General features: G+C 45.8%; 1 protein-coding gene across 1 annotated transcript in view; it reads right to left on the bottom strand.

Moving 5' to 3' along the window:
* Positions 1–9,993: 9,993 nt before the first annotated feature.
* The window catches only part of CDC23 (cell division cycle 23), a 52,099-nt gene continuing 36,291 nt past the window's right edge, over positions 9,994–25,801 (bottom strand). The window contains exons 13-16 of the mRNA XM_082255997.1: positions 23,569–23,630; positions 16,689–16,767; positions 16,495–16,614; positions 9,994–10,434 (exon numbers count right to left, since the gene is read on the bottom strand). Coding sequence (XP_082112123.1) covers positions 10,258–10,434; positions 16,495–16,614; positions 16,689–16,767; positions 23,569–23,630 — 438 coding nt within the window. The 3' untranslated portion in view covers positions 9,994–10,257. The remainder of the gene's footprint in view (positions 10,435–16,494; positions 16,615–16,688; positions 16,768–23,568; positions 23,631–25,801) is intronic.

Below are 25,801 nucleotides of genomic sequence, written 5' to 3'. Positions count from 1 at the left end.
CATACAGTAGATGTACATTCCAGGAAGCGCTTGTAGATCCATGCAACAAGAACAATACAACAAGTAATCACACTGACAAATGCATGGAATTGGTAATGGGGAAAGAAGGGGGGGGGGGGGTTTGTTGCTTACCCAGAGTAAACCAGCAGTCAGATATAGCAGCAACAGCAGTAGGGGAACCTGAAGGTACTTCCCTACGGCAGACACTGGATAACCGCAAGGCTGTGTATCTATAGGTTGTTTCTGATTGAAAAGTAATTATGTTTAGTGACAAATTTATGCCTGTAGAAACACTATCTCACTCTATTGTGAATCCGAAAAGGTGGACATAAGACTGGGTGCCAAAACCAAAAGAGGGGGAATACGAGGCAAGAAAGGAGGCTGGGGGAGGATCGTAGGGAAGAAAAAAAAAATGTGGATTGAGTAAACTAACCTATGTATCGATTAAAATGGTCATATGAATTCCACCTTGGGGGAAGAGGTATTTAACCAAGCCACTGCGCATTTCACCAAAGTGAACAATCATTTTAAAGTAAATCTCACTAGCCTGCGACCCGACTATCTAAGACGTATTAGGGCCCCTAAAAAGATGAATATAATGCATAATACATTGCTCAAAAAAATTAAAGGAACACTTTGAAAACGCATCAAATCTCAAATGGGGAAAGATATCATGTTGGATATCTATACTGATATGGACTAAGTAATGTGTTAGGAATGAAAGGATGTCACATCATCTGATGGAAATGAAAATGATCAACCTACAGAGGGCTGAATTCAAAGACACCCCAAAAGTGAAAAAATGATTCAGCAGGCTAGTCTATTTTGCTGAAATTTCATTGCAGCAACTCAAAATGGTACTCAGTTGTTTTTTATGGCCCCCACATGCTTGTATGCATGCCGGACAACGTCAGGTCATGCTCCTTTTGAGACAATGTATGGTGTCCTGGGGTATTTCCTCCCAGATCTGGACCTGAGCTCCTGAACAGACTGAGGTGCAACTTGGCAGCGTCAGATCGACCAAAACCTAATGTCCCAGAGATGTTCTATTGGATTTAGGTCAGGTGAGTGTGGGGGCCATTCAATGGTATAAATTCCTTCATCCTCCAGGAACTGGCTGCATACTTTTGCCACATGAGGCCGGGCATTGTCATGCACCGGCGTAGGGTCTGACAATGGGTCCAAAGATTTCATCCTAATACCTAATGGCAGTCAGGGTGCCATTCTAGCCTTTAGAGGTCTGTGCGTCCCTGCATGGATATGCCTCCCCAGACATCACTGACGCACCACCAAACCGGTCATGCTGAACGATGTTACAGGCAGCATAATGTTCTCAACTGCTTCTCCAGACCCTTTGACGTCTGTCTGCTCAGGGTGAACCTGCTCTTATCATTACAGGGCAGTGTATTCAGTGTGAAATGGTCTTTCAATGCTGTAAATTTTCCTTTTATTTTGCACTTCCAGAAATATTTTCTGGGCTCTCATCACACGTTCACAGATTTTCAGCACACAAGAGCTCTTCGGGTAACCATCTTGTATCTCTTTTCACACTTCCATTACCCAAAGGTTCTGGGGAGCATCTGAGATCCCATTGCTCTGCAGTCCTTGATCTGTCCTTGCTTTGTTTGCATTAAATTGGTGTTTGCAGGGTCCCTTGTCTTCTGAGTGATAATGTAGAATGAGATAGATACTGTTATTTACAGATGTGAATCCTAGCTTACATTTCTCCAAAATGTTTTTAACATTTTATGTTGGTTTAACAAAACCTAAAAATGTCACTGGGCCGAATTTATAAAAAAAAAAAAAGTGGAGAAGACTGTATAATAATCAGACTGTTTTTCTAATGCAGGTTAAACTATGAAAGTCTGCTAGCTGCTATGAACATCAGGCCATGCTCCTTTTGAGACGATGTATGGTGTCCTGGGGTATTTCCTCCCAGATCTGGATCAGGTAATCATTGAGCTGAACAGACTGAGATGCAACCTGGCGGGATCAGATGGACCAAAACATAATGTCCCAGAGATGTTCTATTGGATTTAGGTGGGGGCCATTCAATGGTATCAATTCCTTCATCCTTAAGGAACTGGCTGCATACTCTCGCCACATGAGGCCAGACATTGTCACGCACCAGAGTAGGGTCTGAGAATGGGTCCAAAGATTTAATCCCAAAACTTAATGGGAGTCAGTGCCATTGTCTAGCCTGTAGAGGTCTGGTCATCCCTCCATGGATATGCCTCTCCAGACCATCACTGACCCACCACCAAACTGGTCATGCTGAACAATTTTACAGGCAGCATATCATTCTCAACGGCTTCTCCAGACCCTTTGACATCTGTCCCATATGCTCAGGGTAAAAAACAAAAAGAAAAGCGCTCTTAAGTGCAGACAAATTTATTATAAAGTATAAACAATAACTGTAGCAACTCACAAGATGCCACAGTATTCAGGCTGTATACAATCGGGAAATGTATGAAGCTCCTAGGTGGTGCCATCTATCCACACAACAGGCAGTGTATAGTAAAACCGTCCGACACAGGAGGGAGGGTGCCGGCTGTCTCAAGTGGCGACCGGAGCCAGCATCACCTGATGAAAGAGCGCGCATGTCCGATTGGGACCTTGTACATGCTCTGAAACGCGTCGTGCATTCCGTTCATTCCACAGCTTCCTGGTGACGTGGCTGCATCTCCACATTGCAGTTTCTGCTCCAGACGCCGCTTGAGACAGCCGGCACCCTCCCTCCTGTGACGAACGGTTTTACTATACACTGCCTGATGTGTGGATAGATGGCACCACCTAGAGGAGCTTCATACATTTCCTGATGTTATACAGCCTGAATACTGTGACATCTTGTGAGTTGCTACAGTTATTGTTTGTTTTATAATAAATTTGTTTGCACTTAGAGCGCTTTTCATTCTGCTTCAGAGTTTTCCTCACTTCTGACAAGAGCCGCTCAGTGCCATTGGACATCCAGATTTTGGGACTTTATCCATGAACACTTGGTATTTATAAATAAGTCCCCTCCTTTTGTTATTTCCCATCCCCAACTTCCCTCTCCCCTTGTTTAAGTGTTGCCTTCCCCCTTCATATGCTGGAGGTTTTTTTAGCTCTCTTATCATTTTTTTTTTTTCTCCATATGCTCAGGGTGAACCTGCTCTCATCATTACAGGGCCCACTAGAGGGTGTTGGGCCCTCAGGCAAACCTCGTGAAGTCTGTTTATGATTGTTTGGTCAGAGGCATTCACACCAATGGCCTGCTGGAGGTCATTTTGTAGGACTCTGGCAGTGCTCATCCTGTTCCTCCTTGTACAAAGAAGCAGATAATGGTCCTGCTGATGGGTTAAGGACATTCTTTGGCCCTGTCCAGCTCTCCTAGAGTAACTGCCTGTCTCCTGCAATCTCCCCCATGCTCTTGAGACTGGTTTGGGAGACACAGTAAACCAGTGGTCCTCAACCCTGGCCTACAGGGCCCACTAACAGGCCAGATTTTAGGTATTACCTTGGGGAGATGCAGACTAGAGTACTGCAATCACTGAGCAGCAAATGAGATCACCTGGGATTTATTTCAGTTATCTTGCAAATCTGGCCTGTTAGTGGGCCCTGTAGGCCAGGGTTGAGGACCACTGCAGTAAACCTTCTGGCAATGGCATGTATTGATGTGCCATACTGGAGGAGTTGGACTGCCTGTGCAACCTCTAGAGCAGTGATCCTCAACTCCGGTCCTCAGGGCCCACTAACAGGCCAGATTTTAAGTATTACCTTGGGGAGATGCAGACTAGAATACTGCAATCACTGAGCAGCAAATGAGATCACCTGTGATGTATTTCAGTTATCTTGCAAACCTGGCCAGTTAGTGGGCCCTGAGGACCACTGCTCTAGAGGGTCCAGGCATCGCCTCATGTTACCAGTAGTGACACTCACTCTAGCCAAATGCAAATCTAGTGAAAAACAGAAGAGATGAGTAGTGAAAACCATCTCAGTGGCCTTCACCTGTAAAACCCTTCCTGTTTTGGAGGCCCTCTCATTGTTGCCCATCTAGTGCCCCTGTTGTAAACTTCATTAACACCAAAGCAGTCGAAACTACTCTGATTAAAAAGTGTTCCTTCAATTTTTTTGAGCAGTGTATATCCATGGTAGTATATTGTCAGCAAGGGATGCAAGAAAAGGCTAGAGCATAGATTATAAAAGCAAGGTCCATAAAGACATGGATGAGCGAGTGTGGGGTGGAGGAACTTGACTGAACTGCATAGAGTCCTGACCTGAACCCGATAGAACACCTTTGGGATGAATTGGAGCGGGCGGGCCAACTCCATATTGAAGCCTACGGACTAAGACTGGGATGCCATTAAAGCTAGTGTGTGTAAAGGCAGGCGTCACAATACTTTTGACAATATAGTGTATTTAGTATTCACAATGTTTTTAGCAGGGTGCTTTACTGGTCTAGGGCCACAGTTTGCCTGCATCAGGGTCCTGACCTGAATACCCCTGCAGTGCTATGCCCATTTTGGAAGATGAAGCCAGAATGGGTTCATTCTTCTGTTACTGCCTACTAGATTTACTGTGGTAAAAAAGTAGGCACATTTTTATAATGCGTGTGTGAAAACTCTTCTTTTCCCTCTGCTGAGAAGCTGCTGTTCCATACCAGACCTCTGCAAAGAGAGATTCTTGCCAAATGGAACAAGGATCCACAGTCGCTGGACAATGTGATCCTGTTGAGCCGGGGTATTAGAGGGTCTTTGATATGATGGCGCTTTGCCTGGGGAAGTTTTTTCTTCCCCTGTATTGGACAGTGATTTCCACAGATGCCAGTCTGTCCGGGTGGGGAGGTGTTGTCTTGGGAGTTTACTCGGCTCAAGGTGTTTGGACTCGAGAGGAGTCCAGTTTGCCAATCAACATCCTGGAGATTCAGGCGATCAGGCTTTGTTTGCCTCAGTGGACGGATCGTCTGCAGGGATGCCCGGTGAGGATACAATCGGACAATGCTGGGGCATATGTCAATCATCAAGGGGGCACAAGAAGTGCCCTGGCGGCCCAGGAAGTAGCTGGCATCCTGAGGTGGGCAGAACGATATTTTCCGGCCCTCTCTGCTGTACACATTCTGGGGGTAGAGAATTGGCAAGCAGACTATCTCAGTCAGTAGACGGATAAGGGAGAATGGTCTCTTCATCCGGAGGTGTTTCATCTACTGTCCAGTGGGGGACTCCCGATGTGGACCTGTTGGCCTCCCGTTTCAACAGGAAGGTGCAGAGGTTCGTGTCAAGGTCTCTGGATCCTCTGGCTGACGCCGCAGACGCCCTGGTGGCCCCCTGGGGTCAGTATCGTCTAATTTAAGCTTTTCCTCCAATACAACTTCTGTGGAGACTGCTTCGCAGAATCGAGGTAGAAGAGATTCCAGTCATTCTGGTGGCAACAGACTGCCCTCGCTGTTCTTGGTACGCAGGCCTGGTAAGGCTAATAGCAAACGTTCCTTGGAAACTTCCTCTCAGGGAAGATTTTCTGTCTCATGGACCAATCTTCCATCCTGCTTTACAGTCGCTAGCTTTAATGGCCTGGCTATTGAAAGGACAGAGGGCTGTCAAAGTTGGTGATTTCTATGCTGTTGAAAGCTAGGAAATCTACTTCTAGGAAGGTTTATCATCAAGTTTGGAAGGCGTACATTACTTGGTGTATCTCGGGGGGTTTCTCCCCGCTCCTTCTCGGTGTCTCACCGGTTGGAGTTTCTACAACTAGGTGTAGATCAACGTTTGGCTCTGGGCCAGATTTCCACCTTGGCCATATTTTTCCAAAGGATGTTGGCGGCAGAGTGCTTGGTTCACACTTTTGTGCAGGGAATTTGCCATCTGGCCCCCCAGTGCGATCCCAGGTACCTCTGTGGGATCTCAATTTGATACTGTCGGTACTTCAAAAGCCTCCTTTTGAAAATATTTGTGAACTTCCTCTGCTATCTCTGTCATAGAAGTTGGCCTTTTTTGGTTGCTATTACTTCTGCGCGTAGGGTTTCGGAGTTGGCTGCGTTGTCCTGTCGGTTGCCTTACCTGGTGGTTCACAGGGACAAAGTAGTATTACGACCCTGTCAGGCGTTCCTTCCTAAGGTTGTCTCAGGGGTTTCATTTGAATGAAGATATTGTGTTGCCGTCTTTATGTCCTAGGCTAAAACATCCTAAAGAAATTGCTCTACACTCCCTGGATGTACAGTATCCCACGAAAGTGAGTACACCCCTCACATTTTTGTAAATATTTTTACATCTTTTCATGTGACAACACTGAAGAAATTACACTTTGCTACAATGTAAAGTAGTGAGTGTACAGCATGTATAACTAAGTTTGCTGTCCCCTCAAAATAACTCATCACACAGCCATTAATGTCTAAACCGCTGGCAACAAAAGTGAGTACACCCCCAAGTCAAAATGTCCAAATTGAGCCCAATTAGACATTTTTCTCCCTGGTGTCATGTGACTCGGTGAATGGGGTGCAGTTGTGTTAAATTTGGTGTTATAGCTCTCACTGTCTCATACTGGTCACCGAAAGTTCAACATAGAACCTCATGGCAAAGAACTCTGAGGATCTGACAAAAAATAATTTTTCCTCTACATAAAGATGGCCTAGGCTATAAGAAGATTGCCAAGACCCTGAAACTGAGCTGCAGCATGGTGACCAAGACCCTACAGCAGTTTAACAGGACGGTTTCCACTCAGAACAGGCTTTACCATGGTCGATCAAAAAAGTTGAGTGCTCAGTGTCATATCCAGAGGTTGTCTTTGGGAAATAGACCTATGAGTGCTGAAGGAGTGGGTGGTCAACCCGTCAGTGCTCAGACCATACGCCGCACACTGCATCAAATAGGTCTGCATGGCTGTCGTCCCAGCAGGAAGCCTCTTCTAAAAGATGATGCACAAGATAGCCTGCAAACAGTTTGCTGAAGACAAGCAGACTAATGCCCCATACACACGTGCAGATTATCTGCAGACTTTTGTCTGCAGACTTACCAAAACCATATAATATGAGGTCAAACCTAAACACTTTCAATTTGTATGCAATCCGGCAGGCCCTTGCACTACATAGAAAAGGTAAGTCTGCAGACAAAAGTCTGCAGATAATCTGCACGTGTGTATGGGGCATAAGAACCATGTCCTGTGGTCTGATGAGAGCAAGATAAACTTATTTAGTTTAGATGGTGTCAAGCGTGGGTTGCTGCAACCAGGTGAGGAGTACAAAGAAAAGTGTGTCCTGGATAAGGTCAAGCATGGTGGTGAGAGTGTCATGGTCTGGGGCTGCATGAGTGCTGCCGGCACTGGGGAGCTACAGTTCATTGAGGGAACCATGAATGTCAACATGTACTATAACATACTAAAGCAGAACATGTCCCCTCCCTTCAGAGACTGGGCCACAGGGCAGTATTCCAACATAACGACCCCAAACACCTCCAAGATGACCACTGCCTTGTTAAAAAAAGCTGAGGGTAAAGGTAATGGACTGGCCAAGCATGTTCCCAGACCTAAACTCTGTTGAGCATCTGTGGGGCATCCTCAAACAGGAGGGTGGAGGAGCCCAAGGTCTCTAACATCCGCAACATCTCTAACATTATGCAGTGTGCGGCTTTTGGTCTGAGAACTGACAGGCTGACCCCCCCACCCCTCCAACAACGCTGGCAGCAGTCATACATCTATTTTCCAAATACAACCTCTGTATACGACACTGAGCACGTGCACTCGACTTCTTTGGTCGACCATGGCGAGGCCTGTTCTGAGTGGAACCGGTCCTGTTCAACAGCTGTATGGTCTTGGCCACCATGCTGCAGCTCAGTTTTGGGTCTTGGCAATCTTCTTATAGTCTAGGCCCTCTTTATGTAGAGCAACAATTTTTTTTTCAGAGTTCTTTGCCATGAGGTGCCATGTTGAACTTCCAGTAAGCGGTATGAGAGAGTGAGAGCGATAACACCAAATTTAACACACCTGCTCCCCATACACCGAGTCACATGACAACCAGGGAGAAAAATGTCTAATTGGGCCCAATTTGGACATTTTCACTTAGGGGTGTACTCACTTTTGTTGCCAGTGGTTTAGACATTAATGGCTGTGTGTTGAGTTATTTGGAGGGGACAGCAAATTTACAATTATATAAGCTGTACACTCACTACTTTACATTGTAGCAAAGTGTCATTTCTTCAGTGTTGTCGCACTTTTGTGAGATACTGTGTGTGTATTATATATATATATATATATATATATATATATACACACACACCTATGTGTGTGTCTACCATTCAAGCTATGATTACGCACCGTTGAGGTGAGAAACACGTTAGTTGTTACTGTCTATCACCATCTGCTGTATGGTTTGTCGTTTTTATTGCATGGAACAAATAAGGTGATTGTATGAGTGTGGCCATCCGCTTTACAAAACTGGGAACTACCTGTAGCCCAAAGAGCTTACTTGGGGGAAGGCTTAAATCCAAAGCTGGCTTCAGATGAGGCTATATGTCCATCGTGAGAAAGTAGGATTAAAGTCCAGATGGCAGTCTTGCAGATCGTAAAAACAGTCATTTGAAGTTCAAACCTCATACATGTTTTATAGTGCATCTTGTCAGAAAAGGTTTGAACCCTAGACCACAAGGTAGGATGATGGTCAACCTGAAGTGCCTCAAGATAATAAAACTAGAAGTCAAAGCATTGGTACAGGGTCTATCCTGGAGAACAAAGGAAATAGCCTTTCTGAAAGAAGTGGGGCTTAGAGATAGACCCTCGCAAACTAAAACCACATTCAGACAAAAAGGACAACTTTTTTCCTATTTGGGTGACCTGGAGGTGGACCCAGGGACAGGATAATGTTCTTGGTGACTGGTAGAAACTACCATTGGCAATGGGAAGAAGTGACCCTTCGTATCACCTTGTCTTATACAGAACTGACAAGGGTTCTTTCCCAGAAAAAGTCTCCAGTTCATACGCTCTTCTCACCAAAGCAAAAGAAAAGCAACGCTACAAGAGAACCCACGGAGTCACAAGGAGGAACTATATTGGCAATCAGAGCCGAATGCCGGCCCAGACCCAGTAGCAGGAGACAATTTGTCCTCTGAGCATGACAATTTGAGCCCTGAGGCTTACCTCAAGCGAAGCCTGTCAAATGAAGCTTTGGCATCAAATAATTCAAAAACTCAACAATGCCCTTTTCCCTCAGAAGATACATTTCAAACCACCACTCAACTAACTCTTGTGAGGCTTTATGTACACTGGCAGCTCTTATACTTGAGTTTAGGAGCCTTTAGCGTTTTTTTGCCAAAGATCCTAAATTTAACTCCATAAAAGCCTATGTGTACATGTACACATAGGCTTTTAGCAGTTTAGGAGCTGCCACATTAAGGGTCCTTTCACACGGCCGCTCCGTGTGTCCGCAAATCATCCTATTTTTTTGCGGATGATTTGCGGACATAATGTAAGTCAATGGCATTGCGGATGTCAGCGGAATACCATCCGCTGACATCCGATTTGCCTCCTTTCAGTTCTGTTCCGTTTTTTGTAACGGAACAGAACCCTATTTTTTCATCCGTTCAAAAAACGGAAAGGAAGGAAAATCGGATGTCAGCGGTGTCATCCGCTGACATCCCCAATGCCATAGACTTACATTAGGGCCGCATATCATCCGCAAACGGATGGGATGATATGGAGGACACACGGAGCGGATGACACAAATGTCATCCGCTCCGTGAAAAAAAAAAAAAGCACCAGAGCGGAGAAGAAATCCGGAGCGGCCGCGTGAAAGAAGCCTTAGAGAAGGATTGCGGATTGCCGCGTTTTTCCCGCGGCCGCAGTCAGGGTAAGCTAGTATACATGTAACCTAAAGGTGAAAATATTTGTTTATTTTGCCAATGCTGGTGTCTTTTTATGTCCAAATGTCCTGTTGAGCATTGTGATATAACATTTGTTGAGAGTACAAGTAAACAAGGAGTAATTAGTTACCTTTTACAATCATCCCACCAAATCAAATATTTCAGTTAGTAATTGTATAAAAAAAGTTTATTGACAAGAAATGCAAGAATAGGAAAGTAACCTTGTGGTGAGAAGTCACAGGATTCATGATGTTATATGCCCCCACAAACCTGGCCAGCCCTAGAATTGTGTGGCAGCACGATTTCATTTGACTACTTCATAGACATGCTTTAAATGTAAATTGCCTGAGCTTCAATAGAAGCAACATTTTATATAGTTCATATAGCACTGTCCTTACAGCAGCCATAACACCAAAGAGTGATGTAGATGACTATGCTATGGTGTGACGGACGAAAGATTCAGTGGAGATACTCTTCTTGTAGGTGTGTTGCTTGCTGAAAGGGATTGAGGGAATAAAAAGTTTGCATTTGTCGGAGGATCAGCAGAAGGGCTTTCATTCTGATTACGAAGCTGAAGAATCTGACGCAAAAGGGCTTTGCCTTCCTCTCTCGTCTACAAAAAAAAAAAAAAAAGAAGGATTTATAAACCAAAAGTAAAAAGGGAAATGGGTTACTTTTAAAGGATTCCTATACTGAAAACATTTAGTCTACAGTAACACGAGTCTTATAGTTTTGAGGACTGGTTTCTCCAGTAATTCCCCTCTATAACATCTGAGAACATCACTAACAGTGATGATGAAAACTAAGATGTGCCACTGTAACATATATGCACAGTTAGTGGCAAGTGCCCACACATTCAGTCAAAGCCTATTACTAGCATAATTTATATTGTGGTCGGCTAATTAATGATGATTAGAACCTGCAGGTATGGATAAGTCGGTGTGGTGTGCCGGAACCGACGTAGGGGGTAGGCCTGTAAATAAAAAAGAGGGCCCACCCGAGGGATAGAGTATTAAAAAAGGGTGAAGGTGGGTGGGGTGACAGCGTGTGACGCGGCAGGCGGGGAGGGGAGGAGCAGCGTCTTAAAGGCACGCTAGCTCCTCCCACAAATATAGGCCTGCGGCCTAACACTTGTGGTCGGCTAATTAATGATGATTAGAACCTGCAGGTATGGATAAGTCGGTGTGGTGTGCCGGAACCGACGTAGGGGGTAGGCCTGTAAATAAAAGAGGGCAAAAAGTAAGCGGTAAACACACTAATACTTGTCACAACTCACGATACAAGATTCTTGAAGGCTAACCTTACCTCTTTCCCCGGGTGAGGGGTGTATGCGTGGAAAATAGCTGATTCCCATCGCCCTGGTTATAATTATGTGCCCTGGTGTATTGGCACTAGAAGCAGCTGAAGCCGCCCCTGTTCTGAATGAATGTCCGGAATGCGAAGAGGGGTCCCAGCCTAATTCAATGCACAACGAGCGAATGTAGAACATGAATTAGGTAGTGGTTAGGGGACTACCTGTCAGGGAGAATAGTGGAGAGCGGCTGGGAGAGCCCCGAGCTGGAAGATTCTCAGGATTCCAATTAGGCACCAGTTAACCTCGGTCGGGTAGACGGGGATGCCAACGGATGGTATGTCTGCCCGGCCTTTGAACGTCGGAGTGAAAGGACAGCGGTCCTCTACCTACCTAACCTCTCGAGGAGGCACGATTGCCTAGCCGACCGGGTTGCAAAGGTGAAATCCCGGGACCAAGAGCCCATGGACTAATAAATGGAAGTTGATGACTAGGAAGTACGAGGTTCGAATGGTGACGTGTCCAGTACGCCAGAAGGTCCGGAATTCCCATCTAAGGGCAGCGCTTGATGTCTCGTGATGCTCTCCCTACCAAACCTGCAATACCTTCTTCACTGGACAACCCTGAGGAAAAGGAGAAAGGCTTGGAGCAGATGACAAAGAGTGGATTGTACGCTAGACAAAGTGAGTTTGCCCGTGTTAAAGAGAAGTCTGAGCTAAAAGGTGGCAAAAACAGCGAATGCGACCATGGTGAACTGAACGACCGTGTAAAACAAGTTCAATTGAGAACCTTGGAAGATGGTCAAGGCTCTGGCGTGAGTCCTCCTGGTGTCCGCAGATACGGCCACCCGGGACAATTGTCACCGTGAGCCAAAAACCGGGCTAGCCCAGGATCAACTTGACGAACTTGGGGAACTTGTGAATATCGCCAAAGAGGAAGAACTGACCGGTGGCTGCCTCCCAGGTCAGCCAGCGAACCAGCCTCATGATGATCAAAGAAGATGAACGGCCCTACTTGATCTCGTCTCGGCTGCCTAGTTGATACTAATACTTCACAGCCATACCTGTCCAGGATTGCCCCATGCGAAGCCGGCGTTACTATCAGGTAAAAAACCCTAATAAGGCCGAAGTCTCACGAGAGGCGGATAAGTCAAGAGACCTAACCGGCCAACAAACACCTAAGGAAGAGTTTATGAGTGCTGCCAACCCGGTAACGGCGGCTGCGTCCGGCCAGACGTAGAGGGTTTGCCAAATGTGGAGGATCGGGCGGATCCCAGGTGGGATGAACATGGAGACCCCATGCTGGTGTACCAGGAATACCAATCACATAGCCAGGACTACCCTAGCCGGGGAATCTGAGCGTCCAAGGTACATCTGGAAGGCCCGTTGATAAGCCCAACAGCCTAGAAATAAATGAACTACCTTGGGGAATAAGGCGCGTAGCAGAATTCAAGGAACCAACCAGAATGAAGATCCTTACGAATAAGTTCCAACTAGTAGGAACTTAACTACTTCCTAGCGAAACGCCCGAGTTTGACCACGGGGGGACTAGACTGTGTGGCGTGGAACGAGTGTGACGCCTAAGAGGACTAGACTAGTGGTGGGTACAGTAGTCTTGTCTAGTGACAGGGGGACGCCTAAGGTAGTGACGGTGCTACAGTGCCAAGGGATTGACAGGGTTGCAGTCGCTATGTGCGACCAACAGGAAATCATCCACGTGATGAACATCGTGGGGCATCTAGAGAAAAAGAGGAGGAACCAGCAGGGAGTCTCAGCAAGTGACGAAACTTCCCAGGCTACTCAAGGCCCCAAACGTGAGACTAACAGGAAGGAACATACTACTGCCCTTGACACCATGAACAAGGAAGGACGAATGGGTAGCAATTCAAGGCGTAGGGGTGACGGACTAACTGAGCCATGCGGCCCTACCTGCCTTCAAGTTGGCTTGGATGGCATGACCAGGGTGAAACGGTAAGGAGAGAATGAGTAGATAGAATGAGGGGAAAATACAGGCTCGGGTTAGTGGACGAACGAAGAGCAGACAGATAATGACAAGATGTTTATTGGAATATGCGCTGGAGCCTACCCCAATAGAGTTTGGCGGCATAGCAGGCCCATGGATTTGGCATGGGCCCTAAGGCATATGGAACAGATGTGCAGCAGACTGCAGGCACTAAAATTACAGGCACCTCCATAAGGGTAAAGCACAATTGAGCCAAACAAATGACGGGACGACCAAGCCTGTCCCTTAGGCTACGTAGATCGGGTTTGCTAGCTCCCCCATGAGGAACCAGGAAAGGAGGGATCAGCCTCCGAGGGGCACAGGTCGGCAGTAGGAGAGGTGGAGGAGCAGACTGCCTAAGCCTGCGAAAAAAAAAAAACCTGAAAAATAGTTCTGAGCCCAAGAGGCTCCAGTGAGAACGGACGTAAAACTGGGCCAAGCTGCCACTGCTTGCTGATACAGATTGTGGAAGTCGAAGGACAAGAAAACCCCCGTACTGCCGCCTAAGTCAACCAACACAAGAAGTTGAAACCTAATACCTTCCGGCATTGCAACGCACGGAGCACGCAATGTCCCTGTGGATGCCGAAGGCTAGGACAAAACTGGTATGGAAGCTTGTAGAGTCTTGGGTCTCCGGCCTTCATCATGATGGCCGAATCACCGTAACTGTACACCCAGTTTCCTAGATCAACTAGGGAGGCAGATAGTAAGGAACCAGGTACACGTCCACCCCTCAAAAATGTCCTAGCGGAGTGCTGGGGGGACAATGTGCCGGGGAAAAGATAGGGGAAGCAGAAGGGAAGAAAGGCGAGGCTGGGGGCCTACTCCATCAGTTGTTAGGAGTGAGAGCCTGCAACGGCTTAGAGGGAAGTGGGACCATGTGGGATGGTCAGCGTTTTCAGTTTGGACAGTCTGACACTGTTTGATTGTAGTGAACAGAAGATGGAGTCTAGCGTCCTTTAATGTCCGTCCGAGCCCCCCCCCCCGAGAGCTGGTACCCAGTCCAGGAACCCCAGGATGTGCTGAGAGCTGTACACAGGATACAGCCTCCTTGCCGTAGCTGAAAAGGGGAGCCCGTATGGCTAAAAACAGACGAAGACCTGGGGATGGTCCAGGGTCTTACAAGGGGCCTGGCGTGGAAGGTTCTCGGAATTCCCTGGGGGTACCAGTTCTCACAGGGGTGGTAGGCTTAGCGGGTGTGCCTGGAGGGGATGACCCTTCGCCTACGATGACTGCTTGAGACCTGCTGAAAAGAGAAAATAATACACAAGAAAAATTGGTTAAACAAACACCGTTGAGCTAAAACAGAACTGGCTGGCTAACTAGTGCCGAGGCGAAAGCTGACTACCCCGTGACAGGTGAGGCCCTGCTAGTTGCCGAGCGGCAGATGAGAGGCTCTATCTATGATTTGGGCGTGGGGCACGAGCCACTAGCGTGGTGGCGGGGGGTTGGCCTCTCGGTGACTGGTAAAAGATTAACGTGTGGCCGTGACAGGTGAGGCCCTGACTATGACCCCAAGAGATGGGTGGATGCGAGGCACTAACTATGATTTGGCCCGAGGGCGAAAAATCTCCGTGTTGAGATTGGGGTGTTGGCCTCGCGGGACCAGCTACCAGGGAGACTAAGGCCAGCGCCTAGCCCTAAATAGCCAGTTCTCTAACCCTATACGGAGGCTTGATGAAAGGGTAGTGCAACATACGAAGTAGTAGTAGTACACACGGAAGTAGCGTACGTAGTGTAGTAGTATAACAGCGGCACCACCTGCGTGCAGGAAGTCAAGTAGTGTAGCAGTGTAACCGTAGCACGGCGGTGGTAACAGCGTAGGTAGTGAAACAATAATGTATAGTAGTCATGTGGTGGGAATAGTATCAATGATGATATAGCGTGGCCGTATGGTAGTGACATGCATGACGGCATGTAAGCAATGGAGCATGAAGGAATGATATTGGCAGCGCCTCTGTAGGTGTAAGCAGTAACGCGTGCGGTGGAAATAGAAAATGTGGCAGTATATACCGTCATGGTGCACACAGTACCGGCATAGCAGTGTATCGGCACGCAGTAGTTGTGGTATTTAACAGTATAGCCGTGTAGCTGAACAGTAGAACACGACATGGGAGTGAAGTGGCACGAATAGCAGTAGACCAAAGATAACAGCAGTAACAGTAGTGACAATACATAGCAGCAGTACCCATGGAAATGGTATTACGGAGTAGTATGCCTAGTACCAATAGAGTAACAATACCCGTGTTGACAATAGTGTAGGAGTAGCAATGCCCAAGGCAAATAGTATAGCAGAGTAGCAGTACCCCTGGTAGCAACAGTATTAAGGTAGCCGTGCCTATAGTAACAACAGTAAAGAGTATCAACCCAAAGCACAAGTATCAGTAGTAGCAGTACCCCTAGTCACGACAGTATTAGAGCGGGCAGTGTCCATAGGCAGGGCAACAGAACCCAAGTAGCAAATAGAAAAATAACAGTAGAAGTACACAGCTAGTACAGTGGTACGGACAGAAAGAGTAGAAAGAAGCAGGGCCGTGGCCTGGTGCAGGCAAGGCAGAAACAAGACCCCCCAGAGACCCTCGTATGAAGTGTAGCCGTGGCCTGGAGCAGGCAAGGCAGAATCAAGCCCCCGCAGGACCCCCCCAGTAACGTCCCCCCCCCCCCCCCAGCAGTACCTGCCGCCCGGCGGCCGGACGGATGGACGGGCCGCCCGAGCGGAAGATGACGGTGCATGAGGCTGGAAGTCAGCTGCAGACAGGCCGGGAGGAAACAGCGGTGGTGGCGGGGGCGTCAGCGGAGTGGCGGTGTCGGCCGTCAGCGGAGATGGCGGAGATGGCGGAGCCGGCCGTGACAGCGGAGATGGTGGTGACGGCCGTGTCAGCGGAGATGGCGGGGGCAGCGGCGGCTGCTGCCCAACCGGAAGTTCGGCTGTCCGGGGTGACAGCGTGTGACGCGGCAGGCGGGGAGGGGAGGAGCAGCGTCTTAAAGGCACGCTAGCTCCTCCCACAAATATAGGCCTGCGGCCTAACACTTGCGATCAGTTATGAAACGGATGATCTCATGATCAAGCATTACCAGTCAGTCTTTACCAAACACCCTAACAGGACTGGAGGATGATGGGGCTAGGTAGTTCAAGTTAAAAAGTAGAACTACTGCAAAGACAACCGTCGTGATCTCTGCAGAGGCTCTTACTGTCTTAACATTGTTCAGTAGAAAAACTAGGACCTGCAATATAGTTCACACATAATGTTTGTAGTAACCCAATTTTACTACAGGAATACATCCGTACAATGCAACAACCTAGCAAGCAAGCAACATTCCCTTGTACAATCCCAAACATATTATTACTACCAGAGGGGTGCAAAGGGTTTTTTTACTCACATCATTAAAATTAAAGCATTTCTGGGCACACGCAGAGGCCTCATCCCACAGTTTACATTTGAAGTAATACTGAGCCAAATAACGGAATGCAGTGCTCACTTCCTGGTGCTCCACCATTTCCTGGAGGGAAAACACAAACAATAAATCGTCTAGATTAAGAAGCAAAAGGAAGATTTGTATTCATCAGTGCTTACCCCACAATTATTGATATCCTGGATATATTTGATGTAACACTGGGCAGCCTGCTCGGTTTCATTCAGTTGTTCGTGAAGTCTTAATAGGAAAAAACAACAATTGCAGAATTATTAAATTCTGAAAGATGTAAAAGCATTAAAGTAAAATACAGATTAATTAAATCAAAAGGCCATGCGCTACAATTTTCAGCTTTCAGTGCTGTCACATTTCAAATGACAATTGCGTGATCATGCAACACTTTACCGAAACAACAATATTATTTTGAGACAGCTATAGCTTTCTTTTGGTGGTATCTAATCACCACTGGGTATTTTATTTTTTGCTTAACAAAAAAAAAAAAAAAGTTTTGGTTTTAAAATTTTGTAAACAGGTCATTTTTCTGAAGAGGCTGCACTGATGGGCACTGATGAGGAGGCACTAATACGCAGCACTGAAATGCATCACTAGTGAGCACTGTTGGGGTTTTACTGATAATCAGGACACGGATGATCAGTGGCAATTGCCAGTGCAGATAAACACGCTAAGGAATACTGCTTACCAGCTCTCCTCTCCTCATGCGCTGTCAGCGTGAGGAGAGGAGTGCCGATAACCAGCATTTCCTGTTTACACTGGTCAGCTGTGTTTGGAGACAGCTGATCACATGTTAAAGAGCTTATGTCATAGGCTCTTTACTGTATATCCCAGGGACACGGGCACACTACTGATTGCCAAGCTGTGCACCAAGAATGGGAGGACGTCATATGATGCCCTTCCAGAACAAGAGTGCTCCCGTCTGTCCATCAGTTTAATTTACAGCGGGCGGGAAGTAGTTACAATATTCTTCCCTAAAATTTAGAGATTATACACACACACACACACTATATATATATATATATATATATATATATATATATATATATATATATATATATATACACATACACACACACACACACACACACACACCTCAAAAAAATTAATGGAACACCTTTTAATCAGAGTATAGCATTAGGTCAATGAAACTCCTGGGTGTTTCATGATTGTGTCCCACTTGTTGATTCTTCACAAAAAAATTACAGTTTTATATTCTTTATGTTTGAAGCCTGAAATGTGGCAAAAGGTTGCAAAGTTCAAGGGGGCCGAATACTTTCGCAAGGCACTGTAGGTGCTTATTAAGTAAAACCATATATCAGTACTGTTAAAAACATTGATATTTATTAACTTAAAAATTGATAAGAACAATGACATTGCCAAGTATCACCATTAGTAAGTAATGCAAAAATATTGCTTTTTAGATTGTATTGGTGTTTTCACGCTTGTGTTTTGACATGTTTTGCCATACAGGCTTCTTCAGGAAAATGATTGGTACATTTTACTTCTAGACGAAAAATACACACACACACTTTAACAATCTCCATATAAAAATCCAAAAGCCATATATTGGATGGTAGATAAAAATACATTCAGACTGGTAATAAAGATACATCCCTTTCCCCCAGCACAAAGGTTCCCCAAACATGGCATCCTACCTAATGAAATGGTGGAGCCATGTAAATAATCAAAGTGAAGAGAGTCTGTTGATGGTGGTCGTATGTACCCATCAACTGGAAGGGAGCCTTTTGGGCACCTGCATGCCACCCCCAGAGAGGTGGTTAAGTGGGTGGAGTATCAGTCTGATTTGATCTGGTGTCTCCTTGCCTGGTTTCCATGGGTTGGAGACACAGGATTTGGCACTCAGGAGGTGCGGCTGTTGATCAGCAGGCATGCTGTCTGTGTCAAGTCCTCTTCCCAAGGTTTGTGCAGGCCCATGGGTGTATCTGCTCTGGGTGTGAGACGTCACCGGGCGATGTGATCGGCATGCTCCTCGCATGCACGGTTTTTCCCCAATAACGTACGCATCAAATCATGGCATATACACGTCGGCGGGGTGAGGAGGAGTACAAATAGACCCACATGGCGGAGGCCATATTGATGGAGTCTTGGGAAACAGGATTTGCTACACTCTGTAGGCAGGTTGTATATGGCGTTCCTATCTTATCAATACATGTTGTTTATAATATTTGCTTTACAACTGGCTTTTTACCTGATGGAATATCCTTCATTTCTCATTAGAACTGGATTGGCCCTTCATCACCATCTGGGTGTTTGAACAACCTTTGAGTTTTGAGTTTTAAAAGCACAAGCTTATTTTTGACCATTAGGTAAGATGCCATGTTTGGAGAACCTTTGCTGTGGGAAGGGGGATGTATCTTTATTACCAGTCTCAACGTATTGTTATCTACCATCCAAAATATGGCTTTTGGATTTGTATATGGAGATTGTTAATATGTATATGTGTTTTTATGTCTAGAAGTTGTACCATGCATTTTCCTGAAGAAGCCTGTATGGCCAAACATGTCAAAACAGAAGCACGGAAACACCAATACAATCTAAAAAGAAATATTTATATTAATTACTAATGATGATACTTAGATATGCCATTATTCTTATTAATTTTAGTTTAATGTAATAAATATGAATGATTTTAACAGTACTGGATATATGGTTCTACTTAATAAGCACCTATGAAGTCATGCATCTCATGTTTCTTTGTTCTAAGTATCTGTTACAATGGGATGTTGGTGCCCTCATGTTGGCCACTTATTAATTCTGGTCTTGTCCGCACAACCAACTCAAAAAAAAAAAAAAAAAAAGCGAATCCTGTGCGTTTCCCACATTGCATTACATTTGCATGGCGTCCATCATACGATCTGCTGCGGGTCTCAATGTTATTGTAAAAGAGAAGTTTGGGATTTGTTTTTTTAGAATCATACTTACTAGAGATCGACCGATTATCGGCAACACTGATATATCGGGGGCCGATATGCACTTTCCCTGATGTATCAAAATCAGCCCCTGAGGTTACCGATATGGACGATATTTAGGGAAAGTGCATGTCCCAGGGTGATGCCTGCAGCTAGAGGCATCACCCCGGTGTCCATAGCCGACGGTCGGCTGACTTGTAATGACAACCGATCCGACTGAGAAGCCGCTCGGCTGTCATTACAAGGAGCAGGAGGGGACGTCCCCCCCTCTCGCCGTCTTCCACGGCTCACCCAGGTCTCCTGTCCCACCGGGAGACCCGGGCATCCTACCTCCACCGCCGCCGAAGAGAAGACCTGGCGTAGCATGAAGATGTGTCCCCGTGAAAGTCGGTTTCCCTGCCGCAAGTGCACATGCGCCGGTCTCCATGTAAAAAAACCCGGAAGTGATGTTATGACATCACTTCCGGGTACTCGGCGCCGAACTAAAAAAAACTGACAGCATTCAAAACAGCCAAACTTGGCGTTTTGAATTCTTTTCAGTGCCGAGGAGGGGTTTGGGGTCTTTTAGACCCCCAGATCCCTCTACAAGGAGCACCTTTAGAAAACAAAAAAAAAAAAAACAAAACATTTTTTTTACCTTTCCGAAAATATCGGCCGATACCAATATCCGATGACCAAAATATCGGTATCGGCATTAAAAAAACGATGTCGGTTGATCACTAATCCTTGCCTAGGTAGATAAAGCAACAGTTCAATGCGGCATCTGTCCCCTGCCATCTCTAACAAGCACTGTTGATCACTCAGTTCTCACAGCTCCGTGAGAGGAGAGCTGGTGACTGTCAGTCACCGGGTCTCTGCTCTGTCGCCCTGCGCTCATTGGAGCCCTGAGCTGTGGAGGGGGCGGGAGCGACCAGCTCAGGCTCAGCGGCTCGCTCAGAGACTGAGCCGGGTGCTGGTCCAGGCACGTGGGTAGATCCTGACCATATGGTTGCAATCTTGCGCAAGCCTGAGCCAACTATAGGATGTCAGCCGACAGCAGACTTCAGTCCGCTGTCTGTGGAAAACGGGTCACAGGAGTGCATAAAAGACTGCACTCCTGTGATTCACAGGAGAAGTACAGCCAAGGGAGCTTTGGCTGTACTTTTCCTTTAACGACACTCGAAACAGATAGCAAAATGCAGTGCTTTTGCCAGAATCGTATGGCAGGGGTGTTCAGGTGCAGGGGAAATAAAAAAAGATCCTGCACCGTTTGGTGCAAGTGCAATTTCAGCCATACAAAATGGCTGAAATTGCACTGAACAGACATTGCATGTGATGTGCACAGGAATGCGGTGCGAATCACATGCAGTGTCTAAATTGCACAACCGTGAACCCAGGCTTAAGGAAGACAAAGAGACTGAGTGAAAAAAAGCTTATTTAGACCCACTGATTGTTGTATGGGTTAGCAAGAATGTTTGAGATTAGACCTACCGGATATACTTACCTGTTGATTGGTTAAAGAAAAAGCTGCATATGTTTTGCACTGATTAGCAGGAGCCAACATCATCTGGTAGTCTCTTGTGACCCCGAGACCAATAATGGAGTGCAGGAGGTGTAAGGAAACACGCTAGGCCCACAGCCTTGGAAGCTTGGTCAGTACTCCCATAACAGAGTGTCCTAGGTTTTTGGGGTTCAGGAGCACACCACAAAAAAACAGATGTGACCTGGATGTGCCTGCTATTTAAGGTCTATTTCACCTGTTTATTATCACGTAAAAACAACTCTTCATATGCTTTCCCCTCTCCTACACATACTCCTTCTTGGTGCTTTTTAAATAGCTGTAAAAGAGACTCAAGCAAACTAGTGGAAAAGGAGAGTAACAAGAGTAGAGTAAAATTACAACCTTTATAAGTAAGCTCTTATGGCAGAATTACATCACTTGTTACCACAATACACATGGTACAGTAAAGTGTGCTGCTCCGTTATTCACTTCCACAATGCACAACCCCCCGCGTACCACAATGCACGGATATGCACAGATATGAACACAGTGGGGTACATTTATCGGATAGTTACACCCTTTGCAGTGGTTCTACTGTTGCACTACTGTAAACCTTCACATGTGTGTCTTATTTGGCAATCTGTATGATATCATGTGACAGCTGCTATAAAGCCATTCAAGCTGCCATTTTCTGTGCAGAACCTTTACCTCAACTAGCTAAGTGGAGCTGCTAAGTTATTGGGTAGCAGATATGGTGGGTGCCCAATATTTATTGCAGGAAAGAGGCTTTACTTTCTAGCTGTTTGAAGCCAAATTTTAAAGCCAGGGCTTCTGCTTCAGTGGAAGATCAGAAGCCAGGAGAGGGGGCATAAAATTGAGTTGGGGTGGGATAAAAGAGCAAGGAGAGGAGCTTGGGCTACAAAACTCCTTTCTCCACATAATTTACAAAAAAAAAAGCGCACCGTTTAAAAAAAAAAAAAAAAAAAAAAAAGCAGATCTATACTCTTTTTTTTTTTTTGCTTCTGGAACCAATCGGATGTTTTTTTTTCTGCTACAGCACGTGACTAATGTATGAAAGGGACAAGCATTCACTGTTAGCACTGATTATTAACTGTCAGATTGTAAATTATTTGTCAGAGGTCATTCCAATGCTTTGACCGTTTGAAAACCAACGCAACTGTGTTGATAAATGTCTGCATTGGGGGGGGGGGGGGAATAAAAATAAAAAAAAGGTGCAGGTGCATGTTTACATGAATTGCTATCCAATTAAAAATGAATAGGCTGTCATAAAATATGCGTTAACATACAGTATCCCACAAAACTGAGTACACCCTTCACATTTTTTGTAAATATTTTATTATATCTTTTCATGTGACAACACTGAAGAAATGACACTTTGCTGCAATGTAAAGTAGTGAGTGTACAGCTTGTATAACAGTGTACATTTGCTGTCTCCTCAAAACAACAACACACAGCCATTAATGTCTACCGCTGGTAACAAAAACGAGTACACCCCTAAGTGGAAATGTCCAAATTGTGCCCAAAGTGTCAATATTTTGTGTGGCTGCCATTGTTTTCCAGCACTGCCTTAACCCTCTTAGGCATGGAGTTCATCAGAGCTTCACAGGTTGCCACTGGAGTTCTCTTCCACTTCTCCATGATGACATCACGGAGCTGGTGGATGTTAGAGACCTTGCACTCCTCCACCTTCCATTTAAGGATGCCTCGCAGATGCTCAATAGGGTTTAGGTCTGGAGATATGCTTGTCTTGTCCATCACCTATACCCTCAGCTTCATTAGCAAGGCAGTGGTTGTCTTGAAGGTGTGTTTGGGGTCGTTATGATGTTGGAATACTGCCCTGCGGCCCAGTCTCCGAAGGGAGGGGATCATGCTGTGCTGCAGTTTGTCACAGTACATGTTGGCATTCATAGTTCCTCAATGAACTGTAGCTGCCCTTTTTTCAGATCCTCAGAGTTCTTTGCCATGAGGTGCCATGTTGAACTCCCAGTGACCAGTATGAGAGTGAGAGCGATAACACTAAATTTAAAACACACCTGCTCCCCATTCACACCCGAGACCTTGTAACACTAATGAGTCACATGAGACCAGGAAGGGAAAAATGGCTATTTGGGCCCAATTTGGACATTTTGACTTAGGGGTGTACTCACTTTTGTTGTCAGCGGTTTAGACATGAATGGCTGTGTGTTGAGTTATTTTGAGGGGACAGTAAAAATTGACACTGTTATACACGTTGTACACTCACTACTTTACATTGTAGCAAAGTGTCATTTCTTCAGTGTTGTCACATGAAAAGGTATAATAAAATATTTACAAAAATGTGAGGGGTGTACTCACTTTTGTGAGATACTGTACCTTAATGTGAATTCACCCTTAGGGAGAGATTTACAAAAATGGCGCACACAGAATCAGGTTCAGCTGTGCATAGCAACCAAACAGCTTCTACATTCAGCTTAATTAAGCTTTGAAAAAAAATCTAGAAGCTGACTGGTTACTATGTACAGGAGTCTGTGTGCTCCAGTTTTAGTAAACCCCCCTTAGTGCCCATCCTCTGACAATTTTCATAATTGAAAGATCATTAAAATGCCATATACTCACTTTGCCAGTTTTATCAAGGCCATTTTCTCCACATCGCCAACGGCATAGGCTCTCCAGTAACACTGCCAAGAGAGTAACAGGTTTATTTTACGACTTCAACTTCTAAAGCTTTAGAGATTCCAAGCACCCTTGTATCTTAAAAACTAGGCTGTGTAAGAAGAGATTGAGAGAGTTAGATTTGTTTTTTTTTTTTCAGTGATAAAGTTGGGATTTGAACATGTCATACATGATTGCGATCATTATGGCATTGCTAGAAGGTAAGAAGGTGTGACAGACTTACCAATATTCAACATCAGATGATACCAAACTTTTAGGCAGCTTTTTTTTTGAAAATTGATTATACATAGGATAGGCAAGTTTCATAACCGCTTAGCCGGTTTTATGATCACACAATTCTGCAATGCCTTCAAACCAAATAAGTAACATTTTTATATGCTGGTTTAGATTTGCTGCATTCAAGTCACCTTTCCATATACAGCTTAACACAGACTGGATAACTCTCACCCAAAACTACAGAACTTCTTTATGACTATAGGAGTAACTGAAAGAAACTTTGTTAAAGTATGTTACACCGATACCACTTTTTGTTTAGCAACGAGTGTCAATATTTTTTTTTTGTATTTGCTGATACTAATTACCAATACCTTTTGCCGGAAATTATCAAGATGAATAGGAGGAGGAGCAGGGAGGTGGGGTCTCTATCATCTATAAGTGTGCTGTGTAATATTACCATCTGACAGACAAAGCGATGAAGAAACACAGCACTCCCAAAACTCTGCACTTCCAGCCCGGCCACACAGATAGGAGGACCATGCTGTCATCCCCACTGGCCTAAAGCTCCATCCTTTTCTTCTTCCAACACTACAATTGCCCTTTGTGTATTAAGGGCTCTCGCCTCCTGCCCCTGAGCCAAGCACCAATCATGTGTAGCATCCTACAGGTAGGTGCTAGGTAAAACTATAGTGGGCCTTGTCTGCCTAACAGCAGGGCTATGATTTATTTAGCTAGGGTGTCAGGGCTTCCAGATGTGCCTGCTGAGGGGAGAAGTATCCCCACTGGCTCCTGTGAGAGGATTCTCATAGGGCAGGGGACACATAGATCAGGGGACACATCCCAGCTTGTAACTACCCCAGAAGGCAGATTATGCTGCTGCAAAGGATCCTGGGAATGGGTATAAGTTTGGGGGGGGATGTATGGCACGGTGTCTTTGGTGGGAGCAGAGTCCCAGGAAGGAGAGTGCGGCTGTCTGAGGAAGCGGATTTCCCAGGGTGTCACCCGAGTGTCCAGAGAGTGCTGAGTTGAGCTGAGGGGATCCGGTGTGCCGAGAGCCTGTGGAGAGAGAGAGAGAGAGAGAGAGAGAGAGAGGGGTCCAGTCCCAGGAAAGCCCACACAGGTCGTGAGTACTGAGGATTGCCCCTGGGGGGTCTGCCTGAAGTTAGAGGGGACCACTCCGGAAGAGGTTCTGTGATCCAGTGTCAGCTAGCTGCAAAGGAGGTACCTAGGTTGAGGACCCTGAAGCTACAGAGGGGAGTACCTAGTCAGTGGACCCTGAAGAGTTCAAGGTCAAAGGGGGAACCTGCAGTTTGGGCCCTGAATTGTACAGACCGTGTCAGTTACAGGGACAGCTATACAGAGTTCTACTACATACTACCACAAGCTGTGCCAGGCGGGGGAAAGTATTCAGTGACTTTCACAGTACAACAGTGTCAGGAGTTCTACAGTTCTCAGTCTTGGATCTTCTGGACTAGAAGTCGAGGATTCAGCTCTTCTTCTGTTCTACAGTGTTCTCAGTGTCAGTGAGCATTGGCTGGCATCAAAGAAGCGCCAACGGGCATTTCAGAAGTAAAGTCCCAATTGTAATTAGTTCAAGCCTCAAGGAGTATCCCACCCCCTTTATTCCAATAAGAACCACAAACAAAAGATGCCGGAGTTGTTGCTACTTCAGTTGTCACACCCAGGGTCACAGCTCACATGGGCTGGAGAGGTAACCGGTACTAATGGCAGACCCACATCAGGCCACAGGCCTGGAAACCTTGCTACACATGGTTATATTGGGAATTTTTCATACCACACCTCAGCCACTGCATTCAGGGGCACTGACATTTTCTATCATGGTGCCTCCTACTGGTCAGTCCACCCATGGTTTTGTTTACATTTCCTACATCTCAGCTGTCAGCAGAGTAGCTCTGCTGACAGCTGAATGAGAAAAATCGGTTAAGGACGCGGCGGCCCC

The sequence above is a fragment of the Pelophylax lessonae genome (genome assembly GCF_965119305.1).
Source record: "Pelophylax lessonae genome assembly, chromosome: 4".
Lineage (NCBI taxonomy): Eukaryota > Metazoa > Chordata > Amphibia > Anura > Ranidae > Pelophylax > Pelophylax lessonae.
Note: the sequence above shows the minus strand (reverse complement) of the source record. Positions and strands in the feature narration are given on the sequence as shown.